This window comes from Phallusia mammillata, chromosome 4, assembly GCF_965637545.1.
Source record: "Phallusia mammillata chromosome 4, kaPhaMamm4.hap1.1, whole genome shotgun sequence".
NCBI classification, from domain to species: Eukaryota; Metazoa; Chordata; class Ascidiacea; order Phlebobranchia; family Ascidiidae; genus Phallusia; species Phallusia mammillata.
This window is the reverse complement of record NC_137255.1, coordinates 18,850,909-18,867,807: the sequence shown is the minus strand read 5'-3', so window position 1 is coordinate 18,867,807 and position 16,899 is coordinate 18,850,909. Positions and strand designations below refer to the sequence as shown.

The 16,899-nt window shown below is 35.2% G+C and overlaps 2 protein-coding genes across 6 annotated transcripts; one reads left to right on the top strand and one right to left on the bottom strand.

Annotated features, from left to right (window-relative positions):
* The first annotated feature begins 54 nt into the window (after positions 1-54).
* Positions 55-14,209, top strand: LOC145222887 (RAB11-binding protein RELCH homolog). 4 transcript variants are annotated; one of them, XM_080089122.1, is made up of 24 exons: positions 55-475; positions 614-700; positions 939-1,010; positions 1,069-1,271; positions 1,337-1,486; positions 1,675-1,781; positions 1,845-2,066; positions 2,157-2,235; positions 2,303-2,511; positions 3,429-3,591; positions 4,173-4,313; positions 4,384-4,554; positions 4,622-4,751; positions 4,832-5,006; positions 7,514-7,637; positions 7,708-7,809; positions 7,883-7,983; positions 11,590-11,775; positions 11,943-12,181; positions 12,250-12,366; positions 12,595-12,683; positions 12,745-12,815; positions 12,891-12,979; positions 13,313-13,379. In XM_080089122.1, exons 1-23 carry the CDS (start codon positions 199-201, stop codon positions 12,943-12,945), a joined length of 3,270 nt encoding a protein of 1,089 aa, XP_079945248.1. In that variant the 5' UTR covers positions 55-198; the 3' UTR covers positions 12,946-12,979; positions 13,313-13,379. The 4 variants fall into 4 exon arrangements, with proteins under 4 accessions (XP_079945248.1, XP_079945247.1, XP_079945245.1 ...); XM_080089121.1 differs by lacking the exon at positions 12,891-12,979 and having other exon boundaries at positions 55-469; positions 13,313-14,209; XM_080089119.1 differs by lacking the exon at positions 12,891-12,979 and having other exon boundaries at positions 13,313-14,209.
* A 45-nt stretch (positions 14,210-14,254) lies between these two features.
* Positions 14,255-16,798, bottom strand: LOC145222894 (phagosome assembly factor 1-like). Of its 2 annotated transcripts, XM_080089132.1 has the most exons (11): positions 16,620-16,797; positions 16,366-16,541; positions 16,097-16,291; positions 15,864-15,961; positions 15,688-15,800; positions 15,551-15,621; positions 15,339-15,479; positions 15,196-15,278; positions 15,049-15,086; positions 14,816-14,988; positions 14,255-14,732 (listed from the first exon to the last, which is right to left on the bottom strand). In XM_080089132.1, exons 1-11 carry the CDS (start codon positions 16,681-16,683, stop codon positions 14,658-14,660), a joined length of 1,227 nt encoding a protein of 408 aa, XP_079945258.1. In that variant the 5' UTR covers positions 16,684-16,797; the 3' UTR covers positions 14,255-14,657. The 2 variants fall into 2 exon arrangements, with proteins under 2 accessions (XP_079945258.1, XP_079945257.1); XM_080089131.1 differs by having other exon boundaries at positions 14,816-15,086; positions 16,620-16,798.
* Between the last annotated feature and the right edge of the window lie 101 nt (positions 16,799-16,899).

The window sequence follows — 16,899 nt, the reverse complement described above, 5'->3', positions numbered from 1 at the left end:
GAAACATTTGGCAGTTTTATCTTTTGTATTTGAGCTTGTTCTATATATTTAGTAATGTGCAGTTATTATTTAGGTTAATTCATAGAGCATGATTATGTTGACTGTGTAAGATTGTTAAAGCGATATAAGCTGTCATGTAATGGTCACATTTCTGGCAAAACAATTTTTTGACCAACAGCTTTTCTAAAACCAACACAGATGTCTGGTTCAAATCCATTTCTTGATGATGATAGTGACAGTGAAACTCCAAAACATGTTTATGCTCACCAATCATCACCAGCTAAAATGGATGGTGAAATTCCAGTGGACATTCTTGCAGAACAACTTTTGAAGAAAAACTATGTCTTGACTGCTTTGGAGCTGTATACGGAAATGCAGGAAAGGGGAAAAGATCTACCTAGATTACGCAACTTTTTTTCCAATCCAAGCAACTTTGAGCAACAAATTAATTGCAAAGAAACATCAGAAGGCCTGTGTTAGTGTTTTTATATGTTGTTGGTAACTTGCACGAAGCATGGACGTAATATGTTTGTAAATATTAGGATGTTATGTTTTTTTGTTTAATATATATATATTTTGAGTATTTACTGGATTGAACAATTGTTTAATACAGATCGCACCAGTAGCTGCAGTACATTCGATTCACTTGATATAACAAGATTTTCCGATGATGGACAACAGGTAGATGAACGTATTGCTGGTAAGTTTATTTTTTAATTTCCCTTGCATAAAAAATGTCCCAAATCTGTTACATCAAGCAAAACCATAAGAACACTGCACCTGGGCTTAATTTAATGAAAGCCATAACCTAAGACTAAAATGTATTCTGTATTCCCAAGCTATCTTTCCATTCTGTTTTTGATTGAAACCTTAAATGTGTTTGAATATATATTTGGAGGTATTTTTTGTAAGTGTTTAAAGTATGTTTTTTTATTTAGTTCTGGAGTTTGAACTTCGCAAGGCCAAAGATACCATTAAGTCACTTCGAGCAAACCTTACCAACACAGCAGGTGACATACTGATTTGTATGGCTTGCAACATCAACAATAGGAAAATATTTTATTTTAGAGCAAGAAGCCTCGTGCCTTCAAAACATTACTGACGAAGCAATATCCAATGGTCAGATAGAATTGGGCAATGGATGGGAGGTTGAGACTGAGGAAGCAAAACCATTGGAGATTAGGGCCATCAATCATCTGGTTAATGAATATTTAACTGACCACCAATACAAACTTTCTGCAATAACTTTTGCTGATGAAAATGAGGAACAGGTAAAAAGTAGACCATTAAAAATGATCAGATGCACAGATATGATTTTTAATTTTTGTTGTTGAAGGATTTTGAAGATTGGCATGATGTGGGTTTGAATACTGCGAAGCCACCAGGTCTGTTGAATCTCTACCGTGACTTTAACAACCATGTTATACCATCGGCACAGTTGAAACAAGTTGGAACTATGACAGAGGAGATGGAAACCAATTCATCAGTAAGCACCTGAATTTATGAATTTGCTATGTTTTTCTGTGTTATTGACCAGTTTTAAGGAATTTTTTCTGTCAAGAAAGATTTAAATCGAAAATTTCTAGTCATGTACAAAACTTTATTTAGTGGGTTTTAGTGTATAAGCAACTACAATATTGCAGTGGCATAACTGAAATTGTGATTTCTTTTTAGGTTGAAGTTGCTGATCTAAATTCCACTGTAGAAACACTTCAAAAACAGGTGATGTGTTTTGAAAAGGAAAACCTTGACTTACAGAAAGAATTGGAAAATTGTAAAAGGTATATTTGTTACTTGCTTGAACTATTAAGTAATGTCTAAAGTGTTGGGTATCTAATTTTCAGAGAAGCCAAATTTGCTTGTGAAGAAATTGTGAGGCTACAATCAATGCAAGCTGTTGAGGTGATAAATGACTGTACTAATGTTGATGGCAACATTACAACTTCCCCAACAGAAATTATCGAAAACAAACAATTAGTCACTGAGGATATTATTGATGGCTCTGCCACCAAAACTACCCAAAACTCTGATACTATTACTCCTGAAACTATCCAGCTTAGAAATGGGTTAGTATTTACTCTTTATCGTTTTTTTTTCAATTTAAATTATGTTTTCATAATGTCAAATTAGTATGACCAGATTGATTTTTTTTACAGTCAATTAACTACTCCATTCTGGAATGCCTTGTATTCGAAAGTCCAATCAAATGTGGAAAATTCCTGGCTTAAAGAAGAGGTTCGACAATGTCTTTGAATTATACTAATTGCATTACAGACCATGCCTATATTTACATTATTTACAGATTCTGAATGTTTGTAAAACACCAGAGCAACTGACCAGTCTTCTGACCAAATGTCTGCCCCATATTGTACCAACAGTGCTTCTGGCTAAACGGGATCAGCTGATTCCACTCCTACTTAGTGCAGCAGCATTGCACCCTGAAATTTCAACTCGTAATGAGCTGGTAAACATACTGTTTAATCTGATCAAAAAGCCAGATGAAACTGAAAGGTTAGTTGAAGTTTTGTTCTTGTTTTATTATGTTTGTAACTTGCTTTGTTAATGCTTTTGTAGAGGTTAGCATGCAAGCATGAGTTATAGCTTTTCTTTGTGTATACTTTGTTCAAAAGCATGTGCTCTATTTGTAATACATCCCTATAGTCTAGTTAGAAAGTCTCTTGGTGGTTCCTAGATTGACCCCAATCCATTAAATCTTTATTGATTTTCCCATTGTTAAGCTTCTTCCTTAACAGTTTCACTTAAACCCTAAAATCAATATGACCTTTTGCAGCCCTTAAGGCATTACTGTCAAAGTATATGTATGTTTGACTTATTGCCAAATGGCAATATACGTGTATATGTACTGGTTTGCTTAAAAATAGGTATGCATTTATTATGTTTTTTTGTTATGCCATTTAAATAAAAATGCATTTACTATGTTTTTTGTTATGCCATTTATATGTATATATATATATTTTATGTTATGCCATTTTGTTCCACATGTTTGTCCAAAAATGGTTTAAAGTATTTTAACGTGCTGGCAGTTGTCAAAAGTTTTCATTTTCTGATATTGAGAATTGTATTGTTTTTCTGTGTATTTAAATTCCCTTTTTTCTAATGCCTTGATTTCACATGTTTGCCCTCCTAAGTTTGACCTCTGTTGACCCAGCAATTCACTAAAATGTGATCAAAAAATAACATGCCAAAGTTCATGACCCAGAGTTAGCTTTATTGCTGACTGTGCCTAACTGTAAAAACCCACCTCTGCAATTCAAATAATTTTGAGTGCAGATTAATATATTGTGTATATTTTACTTTGCAAAAAATAGTTTTAGTGTTTGGTCCAACAGCCCCACATCTTCACTTTTTATTGACACCAATTCATTTCTGTCTTGAAAATTTTGTAAACCATCTGTTTTTTACTACAGGCAGATGATCCTGCTTGGTTGTGTGGCATATGCAAAACATATTGGTGAAAGTCGATCAGAAGAGGAATTACTTCCACAATGCTGGGAGCAAATTGGTCACAAATATCCTGAACGTCGTCAACTTGTAGCAGAAGCTTGTGGCGCTATTGCCCCATATTTACGAGTAGGTGGAGACAAGTTGTTTTGAATTATAATTTTGCTTCAAATATGCAGTTTATTTATGATTTTTGTTTTTCTGTGCTTTTGCCTCTTTATCAATAACATACATAAACATTACCATAGAGCAGGGGTGCCCAACCTTTTTTCACTCGCGATCGACTTTTGAGGTAGTTCAACTCTCGAGATCTACCATTCCAATACAAATTAGCAAAGACATAGCGAGTACCAGAACAAAATAACAATTACTACTGCAACTATTACTTTTGTAACGTAACAAAGCGCCTACTTATGAGCTTATTAACATATCCTTATGATTAATTCACACAATAAAGTCATCTATGTACAGCAACGCGTTACAAAGCAACTATTTTAAATAATTTTCTGCAACCCTCGCGATCGACTTGGGATCAGTCCGAGATCGACCAGTCGATCGCGATCGACGGGTTGGGCACCCCTGCCATAGAGTAAAACGTTTGACTTATTGTTTGTAACTCATCATGCTTATTTTCAGCACAAATAGCAATCTCTGATATACAGGTTCAATTATTTTTTCTGTGCTAAATTGTGTTGTTTGGGTTGTGACAGGCTGAAATGAGAGGATCCCTGCTTGTATCCATACTGCAGCAAATTGAGCAAGAGGAAAAGATGGATGCTGTGAGATGTTCAGTTGTGAAATCTCTTGCTCTTATTCATTCCCTTCAAGATGATGACGACAAATACAAACAGGTACAGTCGAAAAATTTCTGAAAGTGTTGCAGAGAAAAATTAAGCAAATGTACATCTCTTCTTTTTGCAGGCTTTTCAACTGATGAGGTCTTTTCTCAGAGATAAAAGCTCCACTGTGAGAGAAATTGCTGTTTCCACGTACTTACCTGCTGTCGCACTGTGGTCTATCAATCGCTGTACTTTACATTCACATCTTTATGACCAACTTTTGTCTGACCTTGAAAATGCTCTAAACGATCATGTAAGATTATTTTTCCTTTGCTGTGTGACATGAATCGAGTTTTTCAAATTTATTTTATAATTTTCAGAATCAAAAAGATACTTATGCTTATGCATCAATTGCTGAAGAAGAATTCGTCCCAGTGTATAACTTGTTATCCTATCTGTACTCAGCCGTTCTTTTGGAAATACAAGAAGCAAATGACAACCCTAGCATAGGTACTGCAGTTACTTCTTTTATCTGAACTTAATTTTTAGTCAATTGTTAAAAAAAAAAACTTAAACAACCTATTTTGCAGAAACATCTGCCTCAGTGCATGAACTTCCACCTTTCAAACATGAACTCAATGACCCCCGTACTATTGTTGGTGATGAAACAAAGTGCAATAAGTTGATACAGTCATTTGATCAACTTGTTGAAAATGATGCTAAATTGGAGGGATATGAACTGCTGTCATGGACTGTAAACCAATTGTAAGGACATTTTTCTTGTGTTTGAAAGCAAATTATGGGTCCCCTTCCCTGAAGGGGACCCATATTGTTTTTGTCGATATTTTTTTTTCTTTTTTTCCGTCTAACGCGGATTTGTTCCCACGTTTTGGTCAACAAAGAATGGTTCAAACTTTTTCAAATTTACACACATTATAGATATTGGTTTAAAGATGGTCCATGAGAATTTTGACCCCATTTGATTCCTCGGTTTACCCACAGCCCCCTAAAACGTGAAATTTTTAATGCGGATTTGTTCCCACGTTTTGGTCAACAAAAAATGGTTCAAACTTTTTTAAATTTACACACATTATAGATATTGGTCTAAAGATGGTCCATGTGAATTTTGACCCCATTTGATCCCTCGGTTCACCCACAGCCCCCAAAACGTGAAATTTTTAACTCGGATTTGTTCCCACGTTTTGATCAACAAAAAGGGGTGTGTGTATGACGTCGTTTTGATCAACAAACAGGCGATGTGTATGGCGTCATGACCGTATTTGCCTGTCACTCAGTGCACAGCTGACGCAATGGGAGTGATTGACAATTGTGGCGCATGGAAAAAATGCCTCTGCTTCACGCATGAACGCAGTCGTCACTTGACCATTTTCTCACTGGTTGGAATTAAGATGTTGCGATGTTAGTTATATTGCGCTGTAAACGTTAATGTAGGTCAACTTATTCGTGTTTCGAAACGCAGAGCGACAACGCAGCACGATTTGTTACACCTGTGTAACGTGACTTCTTGAACTGAAAGCGTTAATAAAACTGTTTCAGAACAGGTTTTGGACATAAAAAGTCCAGCTAAGCAATCGTATTGTTGGTATGTGGAAACTTAACGGCACCAGGGAACGCTGTGCGGATTAAAAATCATAATTCAACAAACAAAGGGCTGTGACTGTTACAAAACAAAAGTTTATAAATATTTCTTTAACACGACAAATGTCATCTGTGCAATTCAAATTCTTACCTAGCATATGCATGCGCCATTCATCCTGTTACAAATTCAAAATATATGTGTTTGTGGGGACCCATTGGTTTTTGCTTGCAAAACAATGATGTTATAACAGGCCACAAAAGTATTGGTACCATACTGAATGTATCCATCAAATATATATCCCTTACAATTATAATGAATGGTGCGTAAATATGGCACAGTTTCTGTAAAATGGAAAAAATAGGCAAACCATTATTCCAGTTTAACAATGATTGTGCCCTATTTTTACTGTTACCAAATTGCATATGCACATGTTTGGGGACCCATTAGATCAGTGGTTCTTAACCGGGGTTCGGCAACGCCGAATCAGGGGTTCGACGTAGTTCTTTTTGAAGTACAATACAAATACTCGTTTTTGTCAAACTTTAGGGTCTATAGTTGCTAAAAACGGCAATTTGTATTTGCTCAATTTCAAAACACTGGAAGGTTAAACTTAGGCAGGGGTGTTTTAAACTGCTCTAAACAGTTTTTGTGGTACTAAAAAGAGTATTACCAGCCTAATAACCATATGTGTCAGACTTTTTGTACGCCTATTGTGTGCCAACAATGCGAACAAAACAGGTACCACAAGCATCACAATATAGATTATGACATCATAAACATTTAAGACTGATCTCCTCGCTGTGCAGCTCAATCTGTGCACCGAGCTAGAAATTAATCTGGGCTTTTTGGGCGCTATGAGATGGTAAATACATGATATAAACCAAGTATTTTGAAACAAAAATAAGCAGGTAAATGGCGGCCGTCGGTGAAATAAGAATCTGTGATGCGGCCGTCCTAGCAAAATGGTTGTGCACCCCTGCACTAAGGTTTTATTTTCTTTTTTTGACGTAACAAAGAGCATTGTTCCCATTGTTCGTAAGCAGAAAGCAACGAAATTTTGTTGGCAGCAAAAACTTATTACTTCATCTTTTTCATGTTTGTGTACAGATGCTAAAAATACAATGCTTCATTTTGGTAAAAACTAAAAATTGCCGGAATTAAAGCAATCATGAAACAAGTTGCTTGTATTATGAAGTCAGAATTTAATAAAATGACAAACAATAACTGTTGCCACTACGTTTGAACAAAAACTAATTATGATCCACCAAACAAAATGGGTTAAAAACATAGGATGTAACTTTGGGGTTCGATCAAAGGCTGAAGAATATCGTAGGGGTTCGGCCGTTATAAAAAGGTTAAGAACCACTGCATTAGATTATGCTTGCCGAAACAATTATGGTATAAAGTGCCAGAAAAAAGATAGGGACCCAATGAAATGTAGGTGCCAAATATATATCTATTATAAATATAGTAAATGGTATATGTGATACATCGTTAAATATGATGTAGTATATATAAACTGGCAATATATAGGAAAACCACTATTCTAGTTACTTTACCCATTAACTACTTCTTCATCTGCACATTGTGAGAAAAAATGACTGTAAAGATCACTTGCTATGTATAGAAATGTTTGAAAAAATAGTCTTAACTTTTTACTGATACTTTTCAGCATTCCAAGATTTTTAAAGATTTGCAAATTTGCTGATCCTTCTTCACAACCAATTGTCAAATGTTTGTGTGATTTCATTTTAAGTTTTCAAAATATTTTTGGAAGTATTTTCTATGAAAACAAGGTACAGTCAATATTTTAAACGGTTTAAGCAGATGCTTCATCACTTTAATTTACTATTGATGTCAACTAAGGTATGGAAAAGGTTCGTCTCATTTCTGGAAGAGTGTCCAGAAAACCATACTACATGTGTATTGCCAGTTTATGTAGCAACTATTTCATCTCTAAATAGTGAAGTAAGTACAACATATCTTACTCAAGATTGAATAAATATTCGGCCTTTAATGTTTGTTTATGATTTTGGTACAGTCAGTGCCAACATTGAATGAGTTTTTGTTACAATCCATTGTATCCTTGTCAAAATCGGAGCTTTCAATGACAGCTATGTTATCAACATTGACTTCATTAAGGTGAGCAAAAATTTTCAAATATCACCACTTTTTTGTAATCTACTAGAACTGTGAACCTAATTTTTCTGCATTTCTTTCAAACTGTCGAAAAATTCAGAGAAGAATATATTTACGCTTGCCAAATTTGGAGTGAAATGCCCAAAACAGAATGTCATAATAATAAGGTTTTCATGTTAGAAACAATATACCAGAAGTGGGACAATTTATGTACAGTTTATATACAGTACAGTTTGTAAACTTTTTTACCTTTATGTTTAATGGTAACTGAAGAAAAGAAAATCGTTTCTTAGTTATGTCACCATGTGAGAAACATATTTTTCTAAAAGGTAAGGTATAAACACATTGACATGAGGGAAAATGCAAACAAAGGTACTTCACAAAAATATCAAAAGAAGTTTTTGCAGGCTCACAAATACACACAAAATAAAAGGAAACAAACAATATATATTTTAACATTAATCAAATCAGTATGGCTAAACGATAGGACAACAGAACTGTATGAAGGCAAAAAAAGAAATACATTCACTAACATGTCTTCAACCAAGTTGTTGGAAACTTTGGAAGACTAAGTATAAGGGTTAAATATTGTGAATTGAAAAATTTATCGAGCTGAACATTTGTACTGCGGCTCATAAATGAAGAAGTTGAAGGCGACAAAAGTCTAAAGAATGCTTCTACATTCACTTTGTAAACCAATTCAGTTCAGAGCATAAACTTAATAAAAGGATTAAGGACTTATTTCAAAATACGATGCTCGATTGTGTGCCATTGGCTGCTCATAAACACTATTGCCTGTTTTTTGGCGAAAAGTAGTAGGCATCAAAGGCAAAAAATGAGGTCGGGGAACAGTACCACTTGAATTGGGTGTTGTATCACTTAATACAGGTTTTGCCACACTGGGACTTGATTTTTCCAAAACTGGTGATTTGGTCACTGTTTGACCCAAAGGAATGCAATATTGTCCTCTTATCACAAAATCATCTGCACCTAAAGTAGCTTCACTTTGTGGTGAACTTGTGTGTGTCGATATGTCCTGAACTTCTATATATTCATCTTTTTCAGTTATGCTTCTGTGTCCATACTGGCTTTCCCCTCTCAAAACCTGCTTAATCTCACTGTAGATTCGTTCATTGGTTTGGGCGGAAGAATAGCTGTTTTGTTCTTCATCATACTTTATACTGTAGTAGATGTGTCGAATAGACAGACTCTCAACATTGCTGATAGGTGGTGCATGGACGCTTCTCTGAATTGGCCGTCGTATGCGCCGTAAGGTTTGCCTCCTCCATTCAGAAACTCCTGAGCCTTGACTTTGCTGGTTGTTTTCATTCCTCATTTTTTTTTGCAAATCCATCCCTCGCATTCTTTTTACTCTATATATCATAATGATTGTAAGGATTAAGCCGATAAGAACAATTGCAGAAACAACAGTTATAATGACTATGGTTTGAATTGAAATGTGGTTTTCTTCTTCCGCAAAGCCACAGAGAACTTTTAAGTCATGCAAACTTGTGCATGTACACTCGCTGCTTACTGTGCACATGGTACCAGCCTGACCTATAACCTTTGCCACATAATGACCTTCCACCTCTTGGCAGACCAGTCTTGCTCTGCTTTGTTCCAATACAAGACTTTTCCATGCTGGACATGATGAGTTACCTGGATTGTTTCGGGTATCGACAACAAATGAAGCATTACTGACAAACGCTTGTGGAGTGGTTACTCTGTTATGGGATATATTCACTAACTGCAAATACACCATGTTAATAAGCAGGTTGTCATCCATTTTGTGTATCTTATTGTGTGAAAAATCCAATACATTGACTCTACCCAGTCCAGAAAGCTGGTTGTTATATACACTTGTGCTCAAGACTTGCAAATTGTTGTGGGAGAGGTCCAAAGTTTTAAGCAGCAATAGATTATTAAAGCAGCCAGACTCCAAAAATGATATTCTATTGTGACTCAGGTTTATCTTTGTAAGGTGTGGAGTATTTGTGAATGCACTGTTAGCCACTGAAGGAATCATATTCATGCTGAGATCGAGTTTTTTCAATAAGGTCAAAGACTTGAAATTCATCCCTCTCAACTCATGAAATATTCGATTGTTGTGTAGGGAAAGCCGTCGCAGTGAGTGTAGCATTTCAAATGGTCCAAAAGTATCATTTTGTGGACTGACTAATTCTGTAATCCAGTTGTTGTCCAAAGTAAGATCTTCTAGGTGACAAGCAAGAAATAACAGCATGCTGTGTATTTCACTGATCACGTTATTTGAAAGATCAATACTTGTAATGCTCATAAAGGGACTGTTTTCACAATCTCCTGAGTTTAATATTGATGCCACATATTCTCCATTGGTGATTTCCAGTCTAGTTATTCTGCAAATATGCAATATGTCAACTTAGGTTTGGAAAAATTTCAACTATAATGTGAAAACTTTATCACAGCGAACCAAAGAAATAAGCACTTAATCGCAAACAAAGTTAGCATAACTTTTTATAGAGGGAGTCATGCTATAGACCAGGGGTGGGCAACCTTTGTTACTGTAGGGCCAATTATAAATGTCAAAATTGGATCGAGGGCCACACATGTTCATCACACAAAGTGATTTTGCTTTGTTTCGTACCAAAAAAACTTAACTACAAGTATAATTTGTATTTGATTCTAGCCACATTTTGCCAGATCGCTGAAACCTAGCATCAGACGCATTAATCCGCTCAAAAATATGTAATAATTGGACTCGTTTGCCAGTACTTTGCCAGTAAAATCCAAGCGTCACTGTGGGCCGCACAAGCTTTAATGAAGGGCCGCAGGCCGCAGGTTGCCCATCCCTGCTATAGACTTACTTGTTGAATGCCATTGTGAAGCCTTTGGTATCCCTTGGTACATTGCTAGGAATATCAAATAAGTCAGCATTATTGCAGTTAACAAGTTGCCCAGCACAGACACATTTGCTTGGACAAGCACTTATAAATATTGTGCAGTGTAGAAGATTTACCAGGATAAGAACACTAAATTTTATTCCAGACATTCTCAACCTGTACAGCTTACTAACGGAAAATAAATTGGTGAAAATTACACTGCACAATATCCAAAAATCATAATTTTCTGCAATAAATTCCCTATTCAAAAGACTTTTGGGCATTTGCCTTTAGCTAATGGCTTGATAAGAACCAAAAGTACTGCTACCTTTGTTCTGATGATAAGATCAGGAGTATTTTGGTAGCCCTGTGTGTGTGAATAATCCATTCCATTTCAATCCTTCCTTTCCTCCTGTCAAGCAAAGTTCAGACATAATGAACAAACTAAGAATTTGTCATGCACCTTGTGATGTAATTTGACGTCAATACACCCAGCTTTCTTCAATAAGCATTATTCATCATAAGAAATTGTCGACGATAATTGAGTTCCCTTTTATGTCTTAGAGTGAATTACTTACCAAAAACCTTATTTAATGAACCTGTAATACAAAATATGAGTTTTCCTGTAAGTTTCCATTCTAAGTTTGAATCTTCCAAATTCTGTGTTGTTTTTTTAGATTTTTTTACCACGGTTTATTCAAAATTCCAAAAAATATCCAATGATGTTTTAAGATTTATTTTTTTGTTTTAGATCAAATCCTCAACATCACGATGCCATTGTGCAAGTGTTGTGGTCTGGGGTGATGCATGAGTCACCTCTTGTAAGAGCAGCTTCGGCACAACTTAGCATTGTGATGACAACTGCTGATGTAAAAGCTCATGTTTTGTCATCGCGGATACTACCAGCACTTATTACATTGTCAACAGATGAAACCATGTTAGTTAATCTATGCCTTTGAATAAACTGTAAATTGATAATAGCTGGTTGTATATTTATTTTAGCTGAAAAAAAAACTACATTTATTTGCACATGGTTAAAAATGCTGATATTTGAAGTTTGAACTAGCTTTGGTAAAAAATAAAAATATAATTTTGAATTTACAGAGAAGTTCGAGTGGCAACAATTCCTGCTTTTGCATCAGTGGTTGAAAATCCTTCAGTAACAGCCGATGCTGTTGAGCGTGTCATAACCCAAATGATTGATGTAGTATCAGCAAGTACCAGTGGTTACCATGAGCACTCACATGACGGCACACTGCTTGGATTGCACTCGGTGCAACTTCAACTTGTAACAACTGCTTGTAAAATTGCCCCAACTGCTCATCCCAAATTCAGGGATGAATGTAAGACAAACATTGTTTGTTTTTAAATGTTAAAGGAATAATTTGAAATTTTGTTTGTTGTCCTACAGTTCTCTTGCCCCATCTTGTGGTAATTGCAGCCAGCAACAGCCAGCAGAAAGATCGCTCAAAACGATCTGAAATTGCCCTTTTGCTGCTTGAGACATACACCAACCTTTCATGCTGCTGTATCCTTTCAAATACATGCTTTAGGTTGTCGGCTTTTGTTATTTTTAAGTAAAAACAATTTAAACAAATCAAGGAAGATTTACACTTGTTTCTCTTTTTGGTAAACGTTTTTGGTGCATGGTAGGTATTAATCAGGTAACTTGCACAATTAATGTGTAGAAGTTGGCAAATTGTCTGTTATATTTATATCACTTTAAAATATATTGTACTTGACTTCACGATCAAAGTCATACCAACAAATTTGCTGCATGGATCATTCTTACCAGCTCTTAAGTGTCTGCTTTTGGATATTGAAACCATGCATCCAGAACGTTCTGTAAGTTTGCAGTTTTACATATCTGTATATATCGCAACAAACAACACGTTTTGTTGTCCAGAATGAAGTGTCATCATTGCTTAATGAGGTGGAACAAAAACTTGAAAGGGGTAGCATTGTTTCTGAGGGCAGGTAATTAACACATCTGTAAATTATTTCATGTTTGTTGTTGTCCTTGTACTTATGTTGTCGTCCACTTGCATGCAGTGTTGATTCTGCAAGCCATAAACAAACCAAGAAAAAATTTACGAGGCTCTTTTAAGTCTTGCTATTTCATGAAGATTGCACTTGATGTTGTAAGTATATGTAATATGAATTTGTACAGCACCAAGTTTTAAGTTTGTCATTCAAGTTTTGTTTTCCAACTCAATGTGTATGTTTTGATTATGCACTAAATTCAAGTGGTAACTTTGTATTAAAGTTGTCAGTATATTTACTGGAGTGTAATTTTAGAGTCTGGGTACATGTGTAAAAATATTGGGTACCCTTGATTTAGTTACAAATAACCTATTATTTATAGATTTTGCATGCTGTTGTTGTTGCTGTTCTTGGGTATTTAAATAGTCACAAAAATAATTTGGATGCATCTAAACTCATATATTTCTAACTTTTTTGTATACTTATTATAGCCCGAGAATGTTCCATCGTGGCTCTGGCAGCATTGGAGGTTTGCCGCTAGGCCAAGTTGTAACATCTGGTGCTGATGATGCTCGCAAAAAGATACTAACCACATGGGACCAAATTAAGTTTAAAGCTCCTCCTAGCCCAACTATGTTTCGTTGGAAAAAGTAGTTCTGGTGCTTGTAAACGTTTTTCTTCAGTGAAGACTTGTATCCCAATGTTCAACATGTTTTAAGAGCCATAAAGATAATGTGCAGTTTCTCTGTATTTTGCTTTGGATATAATTATGTGTAATAGTTTTGTGGTGTGGTCTTTCAAAACCTTATTATACTGTAGAACATTCCATGATTTATATTAAGTATAGTTTAGTAAAATACTTTAATATGGACGGTTACTAGACTGGAAGCATAGTGTTCAATTGTGGAGATTGTTGCATAATATTTTTATATTTTGACCAATGGTTGTTACTGAATATGCTGTAAATTCCAGGGAAACATTTAGCAAACCTGTATTATTGTGTGCAGTCAACTATGCACTTTTTTGTTGTGGCTTTTATTTGCACCGATCTGCGCTTGTATTTTTGTTTAGGGATATTGAAACTAGAAACAGTGAAGACATGCTTGCCATGCATGGTAGTAGTTATTCACTACTGAGTGGTACTGTATAATTCGCTAACAAATTTTGAACTGTGACACAATTTTTCGAAGTTCAGATTTAAAAAAATGCAGTTGGGCTCTACAAGTATTTTCATATATATGACCGAATCTTGTATTATGTACTTACAGTAGGTGTTATCTGTTCATAGATGTCTGAGTGATTTGCCTAATCTCACGATTTTGATAATTTCATATGCGACATGTTTTTTGTTGAATTGTATATGGAAATAAATTATATCCATCCAAATAGATCAGCTCAAGAGAGTATTTTAGGTTCAACAACAAGGTTACATATTCATGTATCTCCACAGTTTTGTATTCACATGATACATTTAGTGCAAAAAATAAAACAAACTCTGATTGATATTTGTAATAGAGGTCTGCATCTGAAAATCGTTGCTGTCCAACCCTTTTTGTGTAAGTTCAGAAAAAGTAAATTCCCCAAACCTTTCAAAGTGCCATTATTCATGATACAACTTAACAAAGAGTAACAGAAATAGTACAACCATAAACACAAAATAATGCCTTTGACTCTGGACAGGTTGGCAGTACTCAGTTGGGATCATTAGGAGGAAAAACACTGACAGTTAAGGACCAGCATTTTTTGTTCACTGAACTAACATAGAACTTTGGAGGAAATCAAATGCATTTAGTTTTTTTTCCAAAATATTCTTGGACCAAGTTAGAAAAGCTGCTTTCATCTTTCCTCACTGACAGTCTTTTTGTTTTGTTGATACAATGTAACAGATGCAATGTAGTCATTATTCATCACCTTAAACAAAAGCAAGGTTCAATGAAATCAGGCACTTAATTAACGTGACAAGATTTCATTGCTATTTATGTACTTTCATTTACCTCAAAAATCATGTTCTGTATGGCATAGCAATATGTGAAGCCAAAGGGGTTTGTTGTGTTTGTCGATGAGGCTCGATTCAACACAACAGGCTCTGCAACAACCCCAGCTCCACCTAATGCTTTGGTCACATCACTCCATTTCATTGTTGGGGTGACAACTATGGGTCCGCTCTCTGGTTTGTAAATAAAAAAGTTAATGCACAAACAACAAAGGTTTATTATTAAACACTTACCTCCAGTGAGCTGCACTTTGAAATTGCACCTATAATATCTGTAACAAATAGAAAAATTGTGGGCACCAAACATATTTTTAGCAACTCTTATTTGAGTTCACTGCTTCACAACGCTTCTTAACGCTTTCTATCAACAACTGCACTTACATGTTGAAATTATAGTGTCCAGGATGGTTAGCATGAAGAATAAACTTCTTAGCATTATGCGTGTTTCCATCAAATAAGATATCCTGAAAACAAAGAAACTTGTTGTTACCAATTAAGCCTATAAAAAGTTGAAAAAACAATACCATGCCAAGAGTAAAATAGTTGTAGAAATAATCAGAGTGATGAGTAGGTGAAAGTTTGTGTGGCCCTGCAGAGTGGATTCTCATTTTGTCCTCTGTTTTGAAAAATGTTTGGCAGGGACTACCAATTTTAGTTAAGATATCCTGCAATTCAACACAAAAATAAGAAGATTTCATGATGTGAAATTATGTTTTTGTTTTTTAATTCATTTTACCTCAACATTGTCTTGGAAATGAATGCATCTGTGGAATGTATCCAATTTTAAATCAGTAACATGACTTACACCTGTAAGGACCAATTCAGATTAAACCAAGTAGCAAACATTACTCATAAAACATGTTGCCAACTGACCTCCAGATACAAGTTCAAGCTTAAGGCCAACACATCTACCCTGACTCAAGATTACTTCAGTTGTATCAGAATAAAGGTTACCATGGTAGCATGATGGTGGCATTGGTGGGGCCCTATAAAAAACATGCAACAGTACAGTTTGTGCAAGTTTGTGAGAGATATGATACAATTCATACTTGGTTTCGTGTAAATGATTTCCAGTGTATATACACATTTTTGAAACCGTTGGAGATGGTGCATGGGGCAAACTTCGAAGTGAAAACCCACTGGTGACCTGAAGATTTCAATTTGTTTAAACTTCTTACCACGCAAGTCAAAAACAGAGACAGAGGCAATTTGATAATTTAAAACAAGTTAAACAAATTGTATATTTTAGGCTTTTAAAGCATTCCAGCACACACACACTGACCTCATATTGTTGGTCTATTGGAAATATAAAAGTTATGCCACGAAAAGTGAGCACAAACATGTGATGCTTTTCATCAAATTGAGCAGGGTGTGTTGCTCCGAATGATTGATCAATTTGTTGAATAGTAGGGGGAACTTGAGGAGAGTTGAAGTAAACACTGCAGTACTTCAACTTGACTTTGTTCATATCACAAACCTGTATTTAGTGTAATACACAAAAAACACACAATATTTATACTAAATACATTTACTGTTAATAATTTAACAAACCTCAATTATTTTTAATCTTTGATTTTCAGCATCAAACAGAAGTCGAATTCCATCGTGAATCAAATTTAAAGCAATATCCTTAGCAAATGGATTTTTGTCATTATACACTACATGGACTTCTTTTATAACACGGCAGTGTTTCTGGAGTATTTGAACAGCCTGATAAAGTGGCATTCCTGGAAATTATTATAAGGCATTAGTAAAAAAGGAAACAAAAGCAGTTGTTATAAAAGAAGTACAAATGAAAAGCTTACCAAGAACAAATTCCCATTGTTCGTTGCCCACAGATCGCTCTGGTGCCACTTGTAGGTCTAACATAATCGGCTATAAAGTATAACCAGTTCGACTTTCGCGTTTATAACTTCCAGATTTTCAACAACCTGCATAAAAATCTGCAAATCAGCTGATCTCAACCTTTGTTATGATGCGTTACGCTTCATTGAATACAAGTTACAAGGAACTGACAAAAAAACTACTATTCCTTGATATTTTTATGTCCTTTATACCAAAAATATTAAATTTAGATTATTAATT